This window comes from Eptesicus fuscus, chromosome 24 (assembly GCF_027574615.1).
Source record: "Eptesicus fuscus isolate TK198812 chromosome 24, DD_ASM_mEF_20220401, whole genome shotgun sequence".
Lineage (NCBI taxonomy): Eukaryota > Metazoa > Chordata > Mammalia > Chiroptera > Vespertilionidae > Eptesicus > Eptesicus fuscus.
In genome coordinates this window covers 741506-758769 of record NC_072496.1, presented here as the reverse complement: position 1 = coordinate 758769, position 17264 = coordinate 741506, and the positions used below count along the sequence as shown (strand labels likewise).

The 17264-nt window shown below is 66.7% G+C and overlaps 1 protein-coding gene across 4 annotated transcripts in view; it reads left to right on the top strand.

Annotated features, from left to right (window-relative positions):
* Nucleotides 1–17264, top strand: part of NAV1 (neuron navigator 1) — a 112129-nt gene that overhangs the window by 32909 nt on the left and 61956 nt on the right. For all 4 annotated transcript variants that reach the window (XM_054713135.1, XM_054713134.1, XM_054713133.1 and 1 more), the window contains exon 4: nucleotides 4345–5151. In XM_054713135.1, the coding sequence (XP_054569110.1) occupies nucleotides 4345–5151 (807 nt within the window). The remainder of the gene's footprint in view (nucleotides 1–4344; nucleotides 5152–17264) is intronic.

The window sequence follows — 17264 nt, the reverse complement described above, 5'->3', positions numbered from 1 at the left end:
GCGAGCCCACTGTGCGCAGGGAGCTGTGATGGGCTTTTCGTCATTCATCGCAGGTTCCTGCGAGCCCACTGTGTGCAGAGAGCTGTGACTGGCTTTTCATCATTCACCGCGGATTCCTGCGAGCCCACTGTGCGCAGAGAGCTGTGACTGGCTTTTCGTCATTCACCGCGGATTCCTGCGAGCCCACTGTGTGCAGAGAGCTGGGACGGGCTTTTCATCATTTACCACAGATTCCTGCGAGCCCACTGTGCGCAGAGAGCTGGGATGGGCTTTTCATCATTCACCTCGGATTCCTGCGAGCCCACTGTGTGCAGAGAGCTGGGACGGGCTTTTCGTCATTCACCGCGGATTCCTGCGAGCCCACTGTGTGCAGAGAGCTGTGACGGGCTTTTCGTCATTCACCGCGGATTCCTGCGAGCCCACTGTGTGCAGGGAGCTGTGACGGGCTTTTCGTCATTCACCGCGGATTCCTGCGAGCCCACTGTGTGCAGAGAGCTGGGACGGGCTTTTCATCATTTACCACAGATTCCTGCGAGCCCACTGTGCGCAGAGAGCTGGGACGGGCTTTTCGTCATTCACCGCGGATTCCTGCGAGCCCACTGTGCGCAGAGAGCTGGGACGGGCTTTTCGTCCTTCACCGCGGATTCCTGCGAGCCCACTGTGCGCAGAGAGCTGAGACGGGCTTTTCGTCATTCACCGCAGGTTCCTGCGAGCCCACTGTGTGCAGGGAGCTGTGACGGGCTTTTCGTCATTCACCGCAGATTCCTGCGAGCCCACTGTGCGCAGAGAGCTGGGACGGGCTTTTCGTCATTCACCGCAGATTCCTGCGAGCCCACTGTGCGCAGCGAGCTGTGACGGGCTTTTCGTCATTCACCGCGGATTCCTGCGAGCCCACTGTGCGCAGAGAGCTGGGACGGGCTTTTCGTCATTCACCGCGGATTCCTGCGAGCCCACTGTGCGCAGAGAGCTGTGATGGGTTTTGAGAAACAGCCCATCCATCCTCAGAAGACCACCCGGAGATGGGAACGCCATGGAGTGAATAAAGGGTGTTGGCCACGGATGTGAGGAAGTTGCCCAAGTGGCCGTGACGCCCGGAAAGTGGCCGCCCGTGCCGCCCGTCACCACCAGAACCAATGCCGAGAGGCGAGGACGGAATCTCCCTTTTTATTTTTTTATTTTTAAAATTGATGTCCGTGAGAGGAAGAGAGAGGGAGAGAGAAATAGAAGCATCCACGATGAGAGAGAATCATGGATCGGCTGCCTCCTGCACGCCCCCTACTGGGGATCGAGCCCGCAACCCGGGCCTGTGCCCTGGACCAGGAATCCAACCCGGGACCCTTCGGTCTGCAGGCCGACGCGCTACCCACTGGGCCACACCAGCCAGGGCTGCAGGTTGTAAAGCAGCCCCCGTCCCGCCTCCCCTTTGGAAACTGGCAGGACCAGGTCCCCTCCCTACGCCACCCGACATCACAGCGCCCCCTCTTTGCCCCTCAGCACAGCTCCCCTCCGCCGGCTGCATCTCTGAGGTGGACCCGTCCCAACCCAACCCTCTGTCCTGCCCGTGGGAGGGGCGCGGGGCTGGGGCTGGGGTGACAGGGGAGGACCCTCGCTTTTGAGGAATCGCTCGAGGAGGCATTCTGCACACCCTGGCTTCACCCTCTGGTGCTGGGAATGGCTGTTGCCACGGCAGCCGGGCCTCCCCTGGCAGCAAGGGATGGTGGGAAACTCCGGGGATGTGAAAGGAATGGAGAAAGAGCCACAGAGGGAGAGGGGGCCCGAGGGAGCGGCTGGAAGTTCCAGGATGTCACGGGGCCTGTGTCACGGAACCGCCGACTCCCACATGGCAAGACCCTTTAAAGAGGGAAGGGGGGCCCTGACCAGTGTGGCTCAGTGGACAGAGCGTCGGCCTGCGGACTGAAGGGTCCCGGGTTCGATTCCGGTCAAGGGCATGGACCTTGGTTGCGGGCACATCCCCAGTGGACGGCGTGCAGGAGGCAGCTGATGGATGTTTCTAACTCTCTATTCTTCTCACTTCCTCTCTGTAAAAAATCAATAAAATATATTTTTTAAAAAATAAAGAGGGAAGGGGGGAAAGGGGGAAGGTGACCTGTGGACAGGTCAAGGGGATCCCCCCTGAGTGAGCTCATGAGATGAGCATGGCAGGGGTGGTCCTGCAGAGGGAAGGTGGGGTGTAGAGGGCGTGGCGGGGGGCTCGCGCCTCACTTCCCAAGGAGGCGGGATTTCACGACCTACATTGAAGGGAAGGAGAGGGTTTGGGGTTGGGGGGCATATGACCTCCCTGGAGAGGAGGCACCGAGGAATGACCTGAGGGGGTGGGGCAGTCAGATGAAGGGAGAAGAGGAGGGTCAGGTCCCCAGTGAGGACCACGGAGAGGGAGGGAGGCTGAGGCCTGGGGAGCTGCCCTCTCCCCGCCCTCCCCCTCACCGTCTCACTGACGGCAGTGACCCCAAGTCCAGCGCTTAGTAGGCCCGACCCAGGAATGCAGGAGCCAGAGGCTGTGCTGGCCGGCGAGAGAGCGGGTGCAGGGGATCGGGAAGGCCGCCCGGAATACCCGGCGGGAACAGGGAAGGAAGGTGCAGGCCCGGAGAGGGCAGCTCAGGCTCACACCGCCCGCCCTGACACCCCCTCCGAGGAGTGGCGGGAAGGAGGGTGCGCCAAGGGTTGCCGGAAGGTCCTCCGGTGGAGGGCGCAGGGCAGCGTGGTGGCCTCGGAAGCTCCCAGGTGGAGCCTGCGTTTGTGGTGGCAACGGTCAGGCCGTAAGGATCCGCGTCAAGGGACGGCGTGGTGCCATGCCCCGCACCCCGGGCCTGTGCCCCGGCCGGGAATCGAACCATCGCCTCCTGGTTCATAGCTCGACGCTCAGCCGCTGGCCCACGCCGGCCGGGCCAACCCCTTCCCTTTCGCGTCTTCGAACCACGGGGTTCTTTCGTGGGAGGCCACGGGGGGAAGGGAAGGGCCCCCTTACGGTTGGGCAGCCTGCTCCGTGGGCCTCTGCCTACACCCCATCTCTGTCCCCTGGGCCCGGGTGGAAGGGGCGTGAGAAGGGCTAGTGTCTGCACCCCACGTTAGCTCTGGCAGGCTAGGGGCCCCGTCCTGGGCCTCCCTCCCTGGGCTTCCCCAGGCTGGCCACATCCCGTCCCGGTCCCCACGTCCCTTCACCTGTGCGGCTGCTACTGCAACCACCGCAGGCAGAGCCGGAGAGCCGGGGGGGTGCGGTGACTTTGACAAGGTCACCCAGTCCCCGAGCACGGGCACCCGACCGCCCGATACCGAGGATTAGTCGTCCTTCCGTGCCCTGACACCCCCTCTCCCCCGACCCGGTCAGTCCTGGGCCCCGTGTCTCCAAACCACAGTCCTCAGGGGAGCAGCCTCGGGCCTCCAAGCCTGAACCAGGTGGGACTGGGAGTGTGTGTGTGTGGGGGGGTGGTAACCAGAAGGCTTGGGGGGAGGGGTGTCAGGGAGCCAGCCAGCCACCTGTCTATTCCCCCTTCCCCACCCCGTCCCAGGAGAACTCTGGCTCCTGCTCGGAGCTGCCGGGTCTCACTCCCTTGGACCTGCACCCCCTGCACCCCCACATCTCCAGGACAGTCCCTGTCCCCCCGGCTCTGGGGTAAATGGACAATGTCTCCTGTCTGAGTCCAAATCGAGGAGAAAAACTGGTGGCACCCGTTATCTCTACCCGCCCCCCCCCCCTCGCAACTCCCGTCCCCCTACTCACCCGCCCCTGCGTCTCTTCGGCAAATACCACCCCCTCGAAGCCAGAAATAGTCACACAGCCCTCTCCCCACGCCCCTCCCTCGCGCACACTCCTCCCTCCCTCCCTCCCTCCCCGATTGCGCCCGCCTCCCTCCCTCCCTCCTCCCTCGCCTGCTCGGAGCCCAGCCGCAGCCGCAGCCCCTGCTCCAGCGGGCAGGCTGCGGGGAGCGGCGAGGGCGCTGCGCCGCGCGCCCCCAGGACCCCAGGGCGAGCAGGCGGGGGGAGCCCGGGCTTCGGGGTTCAGGGCTTCCGTTCTTCCTTTGATTGATTTTTTTTACATATTTTTAATTTGTATTTCCCCCCCCCCGCCGCCCTCCCTTTTCCTCTCCCCCGCCCCCTCCTTCCCCCCCACCCTCCCCCGGTTTCCTCGCTGCTTCCTCTCCTCCGCTTCCTTCCGCGCTTCCTTCCTCGCCCGTCGCCTCCTGCGCCCCCCTTCCTCCGCCCTCCGCCCTCACCCTACCTCTCTCCCTTCTTCCCCGGTTTCTTCCGTCCTTTCTCTCCCCTCCCCTCCCCTCCCCTCCCCCGCCTCCGCCTCCTCCCCGCGCTCCCCCGCCCCGGTGCCTGCAGACGCGCGGATCCTCCATGCGCTCCTCGCGGGCAGAATGCTGGGCAGCGGCGTCCGGAGCGCGCAGCCCGAGGTGGAGCTGAGCGGCGGCGGCGACGAGGGCGCGGACGGAGCCCGGGACCCGGGGAGGAAGGCGGCGGCGGCGGCGGCGGACGGCAGGGCCATGCTGCCCAAGCGGGCCAAGGCGCCCGGCGGCGGCGGCGGCGGCCTGGCCAAGGCCAGCGCGGCGGAGCTGAGGGTCTTCAAGTCGGGCAGCGTGGACGGCCGCGTCCCCGGCGGGCCCCCCGCCTCCAACCTGCGCAAGCAGAAGTCGCTCACCAACCTGTCCTTCCTCACCGACTCGGAGAAGAAGCTGCAGCTGTACGAGCCCGAGTGGACCGACGACATGGCCAAGGCGCCCAAGGGCCTGGGGAAGGCGGGCGCCAAGGGCCGGGAGGCGCCCCTCATGACCAAGACGCTGTCCAGGTCGGAGCACTCGCTCTTCCAGGCCAAGGGCGGCGGCGGCGGCGGCGGCGGCCCCAAGACCCCCCTGGCCCCGCTGGCGCCGGGCCTGGCCAAGCCCAGCCGCATCCCGCGCGGCCCCTACGCCGAGGTCAAGCCGCTCAGCAAGGCCCCCGAGGCCGCGGTGAGCGACGACGGCAAGTCGGACGACGAGCTGCTGTCCAGCAAGGCCAAGGCGCAGAAGGCGGCGGCGGGGCCCGCGCCCTCCGCCAAGGGCCCGGAGGAGCGCGCCTTCCTCAAGGTGGACCCCGAGCTGGTGGTGACGGTGCTGGGGGACCTGGAACAGCTGCTCTTCAGCCAGATGCTGGGTGAGTCCCGGACCCACCCCGCCGCCCCTCTGCGTCCCTCCTCCTCCCCCCTCCTCCCTCCCGGACAGCTGCTGGGGGAGACTTGGAGAAAGCGCGCGCCCCCCCCCTCCGCCCCAGCCCCGCCCCGCGGAGGGGCTCTCCAGACCTCAGGTCGGTGCTGAGGGCGCCTTGCGCCCAGATGTGCAGGGCTGGCCCGCCTCCAGCCGCGGAGGCCAGGCGCCTTCTTAGAAATGTCACCAGGAGGCCGCGCCGCTCGGGCCTGGGCAGGTGCGGGCTGGACAATGGGGTGCAGGGCGCAGACGCTCAGAACTAACCGAGCCCCCTGGGCGTCCTCGCGTCTTAAACCCCCACATCCTAGCCCGGCGGAACCCGGGGGCGGGTGGAGACCTCAGGGGTGTGGGCTCCTCCGGTCTGTGCGCTGGGAGCGCCGCGGCTCGGCTGGAGCCGGGGAGAGCCGGGTCCCCGGGACACGTGTGCGGGAAGCAGATGTGAGGCCGTTCCGCCCCCCTCCCGCCCCCCGAGCAGAGCTGGGGCCCCGCTTCCTCTGTGGATCCCCCGGCGGGAGCGCGAGTCGGATATCCAGGGTGTGGGGGGTTCTGGCGAGGGGACCGCGCCTGGGGCCGGCGGGCCGCCAGCTGCGCGCATCTGGCCGCGCGTCCCGTCCCCTCCGCGCGCCTCCGGCCCAGGCCCCTTCCCCAGGGCTGGCTTTTAGGGGGACCGAGGAGGGGTGCTTTGGCGCCGAGCCTCCCGGGTGACTGGGGAGCCGGCGCCCTTTGGCGAAGGGAAGCCGAGCCGGCGGGGAGGGAGGGACAAAGCCCGCTCTGGCGGCGGCGGAGGAAGCACTGAGCGCGGCCCCATTGTTCTCGCCGCCCCGAGTCTGTGCCGAGAGCCCAGCGGCCCCTGCCCGGGGTCCCTGGCCTGGAGATGGGGCGGCGCAGGGCGCGAGGCTGTGCGGCCTGGGGACCCCACACGGCCACGCTGATCCGCGGGTGGGGGGGGGGCGGGCAGCCGGACCTGGAGCCCCGTAGGCCGCTTTGCCCCGAGGACTTGTTGCGGTGGCCGGGATGTAGGTCCTGGGCGCCCGGGGAGGTGGGTCCTGGGCGCCTGGGACCAGCTGCGCGGGGGGTCCGAGGCTGGTGCCCGCCCCGCGGGGGCTGGGAAGGGGCGTGTCCGCGCGCGCGTGTGCAGGGGCGGGGCCGGCGCAGGCGGCGTCCGGAGTGACAGGCGGACGGGTTTGGACGTGGAGGGTGGGGAGGGGGCGCCTCGGAGAATGCAGCGCTGGAGGCTGGTGTACCCCGGCGCAGCCTCCCCAGCACCCCCAGATTCCCCTGTGCGCCCCTGACCAGGGGCAAGGATTCTGAGCCTCGCGGAAGAGGCGGCCTGTGGGCTTTGCAGGGGCCAGAGGGGGAGGGGGTGGGGTTGGGGGTGCAGACACGGACCCGGGGACCTCCGGAGGGTGCCATCCGTGCCCAGGGCTGCCAGTGGGGGAGACGGACCCTAAGGGAAAAGAGGGATGATTCGAGGGCGGAGGAGAGGCGTGGGGACCGCGTGATGGAGAGGGGCCGGGGCGGGGGCGCTTGAGGCCGCTGGGGGAGGCGGCACCAGGTGGGGTGGGGGTCGGGGTGGGCAGGGGAGCGAGAGGTGCCCACTGCCTGACTGGGGTGTGGGATGGAGCATCGGAGACTCAGACCAGCAGAGGGCACGGCTCTCCTGTTCAAGGTCAGGCCTCCGCCTGCAGGACTTAGAGCCTCTGGGCGGTCCCCAGCCCTGGAGGTCCCTGGAGGTCCCCAGCCCTGGAGGTCCCTGGAGGTCCCCAGCCCTGGAGGTCCCCAGCCCTGGAGGTCCCTGGAGGTCCCCAGCCCTGGAAGCCACCCTCTGAGCTGTTTTTCCGGGAGCAGTAACCTGCCCGGCCTGCGTGGCTCCGTGGTGGAGCGTCCACCTGGGAACCAGGAGGTCAGGGCACAGGCCCGGGTTGTGGCCTTGATCCCCAGTGTGGGGCGTGCAGGAGGCAGCTGATCCGTGATTCCCTCTCATCATGGATGTTTCTCTCTCTCCCTCTCCCTTCCTCTCTGAAATCAATAAAAATATTTTTTTTTTAAAAAAGAGGAGTTTCCCCCCCCCCCCCAAGGCCACCAGCCCTGACCTGATGACCCCACAGAGGGGTTAACTCTCTGGCCACCTTGCCTGGCCGGTCCCTGGTGGGTGGGGATGGAGGTGGACTGATGGATGAAGGGCCGGGAGAGAGGGGTCCGACTCTGAGAGGCCACAGAGGTGTGAGGTGACCTCGGTTGCCAGGACCGCCCTCCGTGGGGAGCGGGGTGGCCTGTGGGGACAGGAATGGCGGCCTCGACGTCTTGGGATGGGATGGAGGCTGAGGACTCAGGGCGTCTGTTCCCCACAGCGCGGCTCGGAGTCAGGTTACGCTCCCTCCCGGGTCCCCTCCCAGACCCCCAGAAGCTGCCCAGACCCCGTTTCTGAGGGAACGGGGCGGGGGAGGGGGCGGTGAGGCAGCCCCAAGTAAGAGCTTTTCTGGAGTGAAAGAGCGGAAATCTGACCGTCCCCTCTCGGAAGTCAGCTGGGGCCCAGATGGTCCAGGCGGGCGGCCCCCTGCCCCTTGCCTCGCCGCGGAAGCTGCCAAAGAACTAGGGTCCCACCGGAGAGAGAGAGCCCCAGAGACCGGGAGACCGAGGGGTGCTGGCCCGGGATGGGGGCCACTTCCAGGAAGCGGGTGCCTTTGGACCCCAGCCAGGAGGTCAGGGTCCGATTCCTGGTCAGGGCCCAGGCCCGGGTTGCAGGCTCCATCCCCGGTGTGGGGCGTGCAGGAGGCAGCCGATCCATGAGATTCTCTCTCACCACCGATGTGTCTCTCTGTCTCTCCCTCTCCCTCCCTCTCAGAAATCAATTTTTTAAAAATGTATTAAAAAAAACAAACAAAAAAAGACAGTTTTCTTCTCCGAAGGGCCCTGCCCAGGCCCAGGCCCGGCTCCTCCCTACCTGCGGGCGTGGCCTCCTGCCCCTCGGAGCCGGTTCTCCGGTCCCAAGGCAGCCGGGCTCTGCCGCCCGGAGGGGCGGTGGCTGCCGGAGCAGGTGTCAGGGCGGGTCCTGGGCTCCGGGGAGACGGAGCATCCCTGCGTCCTGCAGCCGAAACCAAACCCCGGAGAGACGGATTGGACGGGCGACGGGACCACGTTCCCTGAAATCCTGGGGTGTTTCCTGACACATTCCCCTTGCTTCACATCTGCCCCCCCACACCCCCATATCCATTACTGTGACCACACCTGCCCTGTCCCCACCACGCCTGGGCTGCCGGCCACAGACCCTCTCCTGCTGACCTCCAGTCCCACCCTGCTTTTTTTCTTTTTTAATACATTTTATTGATGTTTTACAGAGAGGAAGGGAGAGGGACAGAGAGTTAGAAACATGGATGAGAGAGAAACATCGATCAGCTGCCTCCTGCATGCCCCCTACTGGGGATGTGCCCGCAACCAAGGTGCATGCCCTTGACCGACATTGAACCTGGGACCCTTCAGTCCACAGGCCGACGCTCTATCCACTGAGCCACACCGGCCAGGGCTCCAGTCCCACCCTTCTTGGCACCTGTCCCTTCGCACACGGCTCCTCACGGCTCCTCACGGCCTCCTACCCGGAGTCTCCAGGTGCAGGTTGTTCTGTGGGGCTCAGCGGGGAGCCGGGCCTGATGTCCAGGCTGAGGGGGCCCCCAGGGTGCACGCCTGCAGCTCGGCACCCCTGCCTCCCGCCCCTGCACCCTTGGCGGCGTCTCCCCCGCTGGGAGAAAGTCCCTCTTCCGTGTAGAACACGCCGCCCCCTCACCCTTCCCCGAGCCTCAGGGAGCCGCGTAGTGGAACCCGTCGGGCTGAGCCGCCCACCTAGAGACGGAAGGAATCTCTCGGCAGCACCGCGGGCAGGTGGGTGTTGTGTCTACACACTCCCGGTGACGGGGCGCTCACTACCTTGTTTGCCTGGAAAGCACTCGTTGCTAGAAAGCCTGTTGAGCCCAGAGTCTGCCTCCTGAGAGTTTGCACCTCTGGGTCCAGACCTGCGGCCCCACCTGCCTTTCCCAGGCCACCCCCCCCCCCCCCCCGTTCCCTGTGTGGGAGGCCAAACCCCTGTCTTTTTTTTCCATCCCGTCTTTTGAACTAAGACGATGGAAGGGGGACGCGGACCTGTTCCCCTGATTCCTGGTGTTGTCCAGCTCCCCCACCGGGACCCTCTCCCTTCAGCTGGCGGCGTCAGGTCTGCTTCCCAGCACCCACTGGGTACCCCTGGCCCTGCCGCCGGCTCCCGGCCCGCTGCCTGGAAACGCCGTGAGCAGCCAGCGGAGGGGAAGCGCGCACACATGCACACATGGTTCTCGTTGGCGCTGGCTGACCTCCGCCTCAGCCTGTTTGCATTTCCCAGATGCGTTTGATGTCCCCGCGCCGAGCCGGGCCCTGCCTGCCTGCACAGGAAGGGCTGAGCGGGCGGCGGTGCAGGAGCCGGGGGGACCCTGCTGGGCCCTCCGAGCCAACGCCACCTCCCACACCTGCCCCGCGCCCTCGCTTCGGGGGCCCGGGGCTCCCCACCCCGTTCTGCCTGTCAGGCTGCAGCTGAGGTCGGGGTGCCCACGGACGAGGCCCCGGGAGCTGTTTCTGTCCCCGGCTGGAGGCCGAGCGGGGATCAGAGTGGTGCCATGAGGTGCCAGCATGGACCCCGCTGTGAGCTGAGTGTGGGCACGGGCGCGCGGCGGGAACCGGCGGCGGGAACCGGCGGCGGCAACCGGCGGGAGGCAGGCTGGGGCTTTTCGTCTGTTATCAGCATCTCTGCCTCTGGCCGGACCGGGAGGAGAGGGAGGACCCCGTGGGCGCCCCCAGACGGGGGTGAGCGCCCCCAGACGGGGGTGAGCGCCCCGCTGAGCCCCCTGCGGGTCCAGGTGCCAGCCCAGACCATCGGCGCTGGCGGCTCCCGGGCCCTGGCTGGCTGCCCGCCGCTGGTCCTCGTAGATGCGTTTTCGACGCCCGGTTCTGCCCCGGCCCGGCTCCAGCCAAACCTCAGCCCGGCGGCCAGCCCGGCCCGCGCCGTCCCCACTCTATTTTAGAGTCGCAATGATACCCTGCGTGGCCGCAGCGCGGGCAGCCTCTCCGCGGAGCCCTCTGAAGTCCGGGCGGCCGCTCCGGCCCCGGAGGCCTCCGGGCGCCGCTCCTGTGATTAGGGTGCCGGGGCCTCGGGCGGGGCGGGAACGCCCTCGTGTCCTTCCGGGGACCCCAGGCGGATCCTGAAGGGTGTCCGATGGGTGCTGCCCGTCGGTGGGGTCTGGCCTGGAGGTGGGGTGATGTCCGAGCCCCAGGTGTGTCCATGGGGAGAGCCGGGCTGCCCCCGGGCCCCTGGGCGGGGCAGGAAGAGGGGGCCGTGCTCACAGGGCTCTGCCCCCAGGGGCTGGCACCTCCCGGCTGGGTTTGCTCCCAGCTCAGCAGGCTGCACCATCCCTGCTCCTGCCGCAGCCCCCACGGGACCTCCTGGGCCCCCAGGGACCCCAGGCGAGGCCTCCAGCTTGACCCTTCAGCCCAGCCCGAGCTTCGGGGCTATGGGGAAGGGCCCAGCTGCAGGGTTTGGGTCCTTAGAAGGAAGCTCCCAGCGCGAGACCCGGATCCAGGCCTTGTCCTCGGTGGGCGGGTCAGACACCTCCTCCCCAGGCCCGTGTGGCCCTGAGGCGAGCAGCAGTGATGACTGACAGTTATCCCCGCCCAGCTGAGCCCGGTCTGCGGTCTGTGTGACCCCTTCCCGTCCTCACAGCGAGGGGTTATTCAGGGTCACTGTTTCACAGCCCTGCAGGCTGAGGGGGGTTGGGGGGCTTGTCCCATCCATGTTAACCCTGTGGGTGCTGGACTGTGGGTGCTGGGTTGTGGGTGCAGGACTGTGGGTGCTGGACTGTGGGTGCAGGATTGTGGGTGCTGGACTGTGGGTGCTGGACTGTGGGTGCAGGATTGTGGGTGCTGGACTGTGGGTGCTGGACTGTGGGTGCAGGACTGTGGGTGCAGGACTGTGGGTGCTGGGTTGTGGGTGCTGGGTTGTGGGTGCAGGACTGTGGGTGCTGGGTTGTGGGTGCAGGACTGTGGGTGCTGGACTGTGGGTGCAGGACTGTGGGTGCTGGGTTGTGGGTGCTGGACTGTGGGTGCTGGGTTGTGGGTGCTGGGTTGTGGGTGCAGGATTGTGGGTGCTGGGTTGTGGGTGCTGGGTTGTGGGTGCAGGACTGTGGGTGCAGGACTGTGGGTGCAGGACTGTGGGTGCTGGACTGTGGGTGCTGGACTGTGGGTGCTGGGTTGTGGGTGCTGGGTTGTGGGTGCAGGACTGTGGGTGCAGGACTGTGGGTGCTGGACTGTGGGTGCAGGACTGTGGGTGCAGGACTGTGGGTGCTGGACTGTGGGTGCTGGGTTGTGGGTGCTGGGTTGTGGGTGCAGGACTGTGGGTGCAGGACTGTGGGTGCTGGACTGTGGGTGCAGGACTGTGGGTGCAGGACTGTGGGTGCAGGACTGTGGGTGCAGGACTGTGGGTGCTGGATTGTGGGTGCAGGCCTGTGGGTGCAGGATTGTCGGCGTCCTCATTTCTGGGCAGGCCCGGAGACTCGGGCCTGATCCAGAGCTGGCCCTGGGCCTGTCTGTCCTCTGTCCACCCCGGGGCCCCTGTTCCAGACCCTTCCGTCGGCCAGCAGCCCCTCTGGGGGTCCTGGGAAGGCCCTCCCAGGGCTGAGGCCTGAGAGCCGCCCCCGGGGGCTGCGGGAACATCTGGGGAAGAACGAGGCCAGGACATCCCGGCTGCTCCCTCGTCTCGGAGGAGAACAGGTGCAGGGCGGGCGGACGCCGACCCGCTCTTTCCCAGAAGCTGAGGCCGGGCCGGGGCCCGGGTGTCGGGTGGGCGGGGGGCCCGCCGGCCGTGCCTTTGCCTTGGGAGGGGGGGTCCGATGGGGGTGGGGAGGGACTCGCCACAGAAGACCCAGCCAGGGCCTGGAGTCCTGCCACGTTCCCACACTCGGCCCCGCGGTCGGGTTTCCTGCTGGAACGGTATCTGTGTCACCATCGTAAAGCCGCAGCTTCTCAGCCCAAGCTGTTGGCAGCGGCTCCGGCGTCTTCAGTCACCCCCTTCCTCTCCTGGGGGGCCTGGGAGGAAGGACACGGAAGACGGGGGTCGGGTGCCCCGGGGAAGGGGTCGGGTGGACCCAGGTCAACGCCTTACCTCTTTGTCACCAGCTCTGAGACCCTGGCCTCTCCGAGGTCCTGTCTTCTCACCTGCTTTTTAATATTTGTATTGATCTCAGAGAGGAAGGGAGAGGAGAGAGAGAGAGAGAGAAACATCCATGGTGAGAGAGGATCACGGATCGGCTGCCTCCTGCACGCCCCCTACTGGGGATCGAGCCCACAACCCGGGCCTGTGCCCTTGACCGGGAATCGAACCTGGACCTCCTGGTTCACAGGTCGATGCTCAACCCCTGAGCCACGCCGGCCGGGCTGGGATGCCAGTTTCGTACTTTCTGGCTTCGGATCACTTGAGACCACGACCGGGGTCCGTGTCGCATCCCTCAACCCGTGTAAGGATGTGAAGGAGTCCGTGCGTGGGCCGGTGACTCCAAGGCGTCTGGACGGGGTCTGAGGCCCGTGGGGACGGCACAGGAGGGGGCAGGCGGCTTCTGATTCCCACCCTCTCCCCGACAGCCCCCCCTCCCCACCCCCGCCCTTCGGTCTGTGCCCCGGGGAGTCAGCACGCCCCCCTCTCTTCCTCGCGCCTCCCTCTTGCTTCTCGTCTGTTCAGGGACTGCAAACTGACACTCGTCGGCCGGAGCCAGACAGAATTGGAAGGGAATGAGTCCCACACCCTCCTTGCTCAGCTTCCCTGCTCCTTAAAAAAAAAAAAAAAAAGATCGTATATTATCTCCAGCAGCTCCGTGTGTGGGAAACAGTCTGGGGGGAAGGCAGATGGGATGGGGGATGGGGAGGGAGCGACGGTCCCTTATTTCCACGGAGGAGGGATCGGGAGCAGTGATGGAGGCAGAAGGACCGAGGTTAGACGCGGAGAGCTGGTCCTTGGGACCACGGAGGCCGCGCTGTCCGTGCCCAGCCCCAGGGCGGCGGCGACACCTGGGTCATGGCTGCTGAGGGCGTCACCCACCTGGGTAAGGGAGGAAGTGGGGGTTCCGCCTTCCTCCGGAGGGGGAGCCCTGTCTCCGACTCAGCTCCCCGACGCCCTGAGGTGGCATGGGCTTGCGGGTTTGAGGGTTTGGGGATCTGGGGAGGCAGGTTTCCTTGCAAAGCCAGCAGGGCCCTCCCCCCCGCCCCATCCCCTCGGCGTGTGGCTGGCTGGTCAGGGTTTCTCTGAATGGCACCAAAATCAAGAGCCAAGAAGCGAAGTGAGGGCACCCAGGTCACCCCGGGAAGCCAGGCTCCCGGGCAAGGTCAGGGGACACCTAGGGATCCAGCCGAGGCTCAGCCCCGAGGACGTGGCCTTGTCCTTGACCCCGGGGTGCCCACAGTATCGGGGTCCGCACAGTATCGGGGTCGAAGCTGGAGGGGGGGCGTCTAGAGATGAGATCAGACCCTCCCCTTGGCCGATGGGTGAGCACGGCCTTCCCCGGTGGAGAGAAAAGCCTGACTCTAGTCTTTTTTTTTTTTTTTTTTTAAATTGCTGCTGTTCATTTTAGACCTCGCACTTCTGCTAAAAAAAAGTTCCACACACACTTTCACTGATTCTTAATGAGCTTGTTGTGCTGGGCTCGGTGGGGATGTGACAGAAGCCTGGAAGATTTATGTCTGTGTCCCCGAATCTGGGGGATGTGCGCTGCTTAGCTGTGCGCCCAGCTCCGGCGGCACGTGGGCACGTGGGCGGGCCGGGCCGGGCCGCAGATGGGCCGGGCCCACGGGAGGGAGCGCGCGGGAGGGGCGGCCGCGCGAGGCCCACGCGCACAGACTGCGCTTCTGCTGCCTCCTCCTGGCGTAGTGGCCGCGGGGGCGAGGCGGGGTGTGAAGCTGAAATACACGCGCCCCTTATTCACGGGCTGGATCACCGGGCCCCCCAAACTGTGACTCCACCTCCCAGCCCGGCCTCCTCCACAACGGCCACGCCCAGCCCTCTACAGGCCACGCCCAGCTCGCCACAGGCCACGCCCATCCCACAGGCCACACCCATCATTCATAGTTCCTGTCTAGCCGCCCGCTGGCCACGCCCATCCCTTCACCAGCCACGCCCAGCTCGCCATAGGCCACGCCCATCATTCATAGTTCCTGCCTAGCCGCCCGTTGGCCACGCCCATCATTCATAGTTCCTGTCTAGCCGCCCGCTGGCCACGCCCATCCCTTCACCAGCCACGCCCAGCCCTTCACCAGCCACGCCCAGCTCGTCATAGGCCACGCCCACCCACCCCCACTTTTTCAGCTGAGCCCAAAGCAGAAATTCTAAGCAAGGAACAGGCCGTGCCTGCCCTCCGCCTCCAGCCTCCTGGGGAGGAAAGGGCTCAGCGGGCAGCCCGTTAACCGGGAACAAACGGGGGGGGTGGGTGGAGGGGGGGCTCAGACAGTGGGGCAGCCGTGGGCCCATCGTACGGCAGCAGGTGCAAGCCCCCTGCCTGGGGCCTGGACGGGACTGTTGACCGGGAGTGGCTCGGGCACTGTGACCTGAGTGAGCTCACACCGGGAGGTTGTCCAGGGGTGACTTGTTGACCCTGATGGAGGTGGAGGCGGGCTCTTAGGAGAGGGCCGGGCAGGGCCGCGGGCCAGGCCTCCGTCCTTCGCGCGGTTTCCTGCGAGCCTTGCTCCACAGACAAGGTGCGGGGACCCTCCTTAGCTGTGGACGGGGAGCCCTGTTAAGTCGCCATGGTAACCCTCTGGCGGATAGGGACCCCGGTTGCTATGGAAACTTGTCTCAAACCAAAAAGTATTTTGGGGGAGGGTTTTCCGCAGAGAAAGGGCGGGGGAGGGGGGACCATCTGTGGCTGCGTCACGTGGCCCAGGATCCTGTCTGTTTCCTGTTCAGGTCCTCGGAGAAGGGGAGGGGGGGCTTGTGCCGGCCCCCCCACCCCCACCCCCACCCCCACCCCGGGGCACCTGGTGGCATCAAAACATAGCTCCCGTTTCCATGGTGACCGTCTGACAGCATCTCTCAGGGCCTCATCTGCTCTTGACACGACCGTGAGAGCAGCCAAGCGGACGGCCCTGGCGGCCGGTCCCCCCCGTCCCCGAGCCCCCCTCGGTCAGGGCCCTTCCTGCCTGCGGCCGGACCCGCCAACCTCAGCTTCCTGGATACCACCCACGGGCAGGATCCCCGGCCCCCCTCCTGTGAGCTGGGTGACCGGGCTCTCCCCTGCCCTTGAACTCGGGGCCCTCCGGGAGGCGGTTCTGCTGGATCCACCCCGGAGGAGTCGGCCCGTTGGGAAGCCTCTCCTGTCCCCGGGCCCCTTTCTCCCGTGGGACAAGGGGCGTCAGGACCCCGGGTCTGCCCACCGCCATTTCTCGTGGGCCCCAGCCTGCTTGGCTCAGTGGATAGGGCGTCAGCCAGCCCTTGGACTGAAGGGTCCCGGGTTCCATCCCAGTCAAGGGCACAGACCCGTGCTGCAGGCTCAGTCCCCGGCCTTGGCCTGGACTCGTGCGGGAGGCACCCAGTCGATGCGTCTCTCTCACGTCGACGTTTCTCTCTCTCTCTATCTCTGTCTCTCCCACTCCCTTCCACTCTGGAAAAATGCCCTCGGGTGAGGATTAACGAGCGAATGTACGTATATATCACGTTACACGCGCCCCCCCCCCCCCCCCCGTCTGAGCCACCTGGGCTTGGAGTTCCTCTTGGGGCTTTGTCGTCCCCCCTCCCTTCGCCCCCCCCCCCCAACCATCTTCTGAAGCTGGATGTCGGGAGAGGGGCCTCAAAGGGGAGAAAAACAAGCGTTTCGCTGGCCCAGAGCCCTGGCCCCCACTTGTCATTCGTGCTTAGAGCGTGTTCCCAAGTCCCCGAGGGGCCCCCGGACCACAAGGTGGGACCCCAGCCCCACTTTGGAAATGAGTCCACCCCAGTGGCCCGGGGCGGGGGGGTGCAGGGGGGCTCCGCCAGGCCAGACTGGCCAGGGAGGAGCGACAGGAAGGCGTGCGCGTCGCCGGGGAGGTGTGTGTGTGGGGGGGGAGGTCGGAAAAAAGGGCCACCACACGCTGGAGACCTCGGTGTGGGGTGCCCGCCGCCCCCCTCTGCCCCTTGAGGGGAAATTTGATCTGGGAGCCCGTGCGCTGAAGCCGGGCTCAGGGACCTCGCCGTCTGCCGTCTGTCCCTCCCTCGCGCTTTTCTCCGCCCAGGACTGCGGGCGAGGGGCTTCCCGGGGGGCACGGGCCCAGCTCCGTCCTGGTCCTCAGGCTGGACCCCCGAGGGGAGGGAGGCATCGGAGCCTCCAGGAAGGAGGTCAGGCCGGGAAGAGTGGGGACAGCTGAGACGTGAGGGCGGTCAAGGCCCGGGTCCCGGTGGCCTCCCGCTGTTCCCCTCCTCCCCCCTCCCCAGCCACCCGCCCGGAGGTGAGCCCAGTCTCGGGCTCCAGCCCAAACCCGTCCTGGCCCTGAGGAGCCGTTCCGGTCCCCTGCAGCCAAGCGTTTTTATGCCAAAATAATCGGGTCGTTAATAATCGCGTCACGCGCTGTGTTTCTGGCTCTCGGGCGTTTCGGGTTTAAATCCGTCGAGGAATAGCTTCGCGCCTCGGCCCCCGGACTCCGGCCGCCAGGAGTCTCCCGTTTTGCTTGACTTGACGTCAGCGTAGTCCTCATGCTGAGTCCCGACCCACCAGCGCGGAGTCAGAATGGCTGGGGTTCTCTCCCAACGCCCCCCCCCCCCGCCTGGCTTGGGGGGCAGGAAGGCGGAGGTGGGGGCGGCTCTGCTGTGGCCCCTGCAGGCTGCCTGGGCACTCAGCCCCCCGGCGGCCTCGCGGCCAGCAGCCGGCCAGTTCGGCCACGGTGGACAGGGACCTCTGCCGAGGCTGGGGCAACCGCTGACCAGGGCCCCCTGCTCTTTTTATTTTTTAAAATATATATCTTTTTATTGATTTCAGAGAGGAAGGGAGAGAGAGGGAGAGAGAGAGAAACATCCATGATGAGAGAGATTCATGG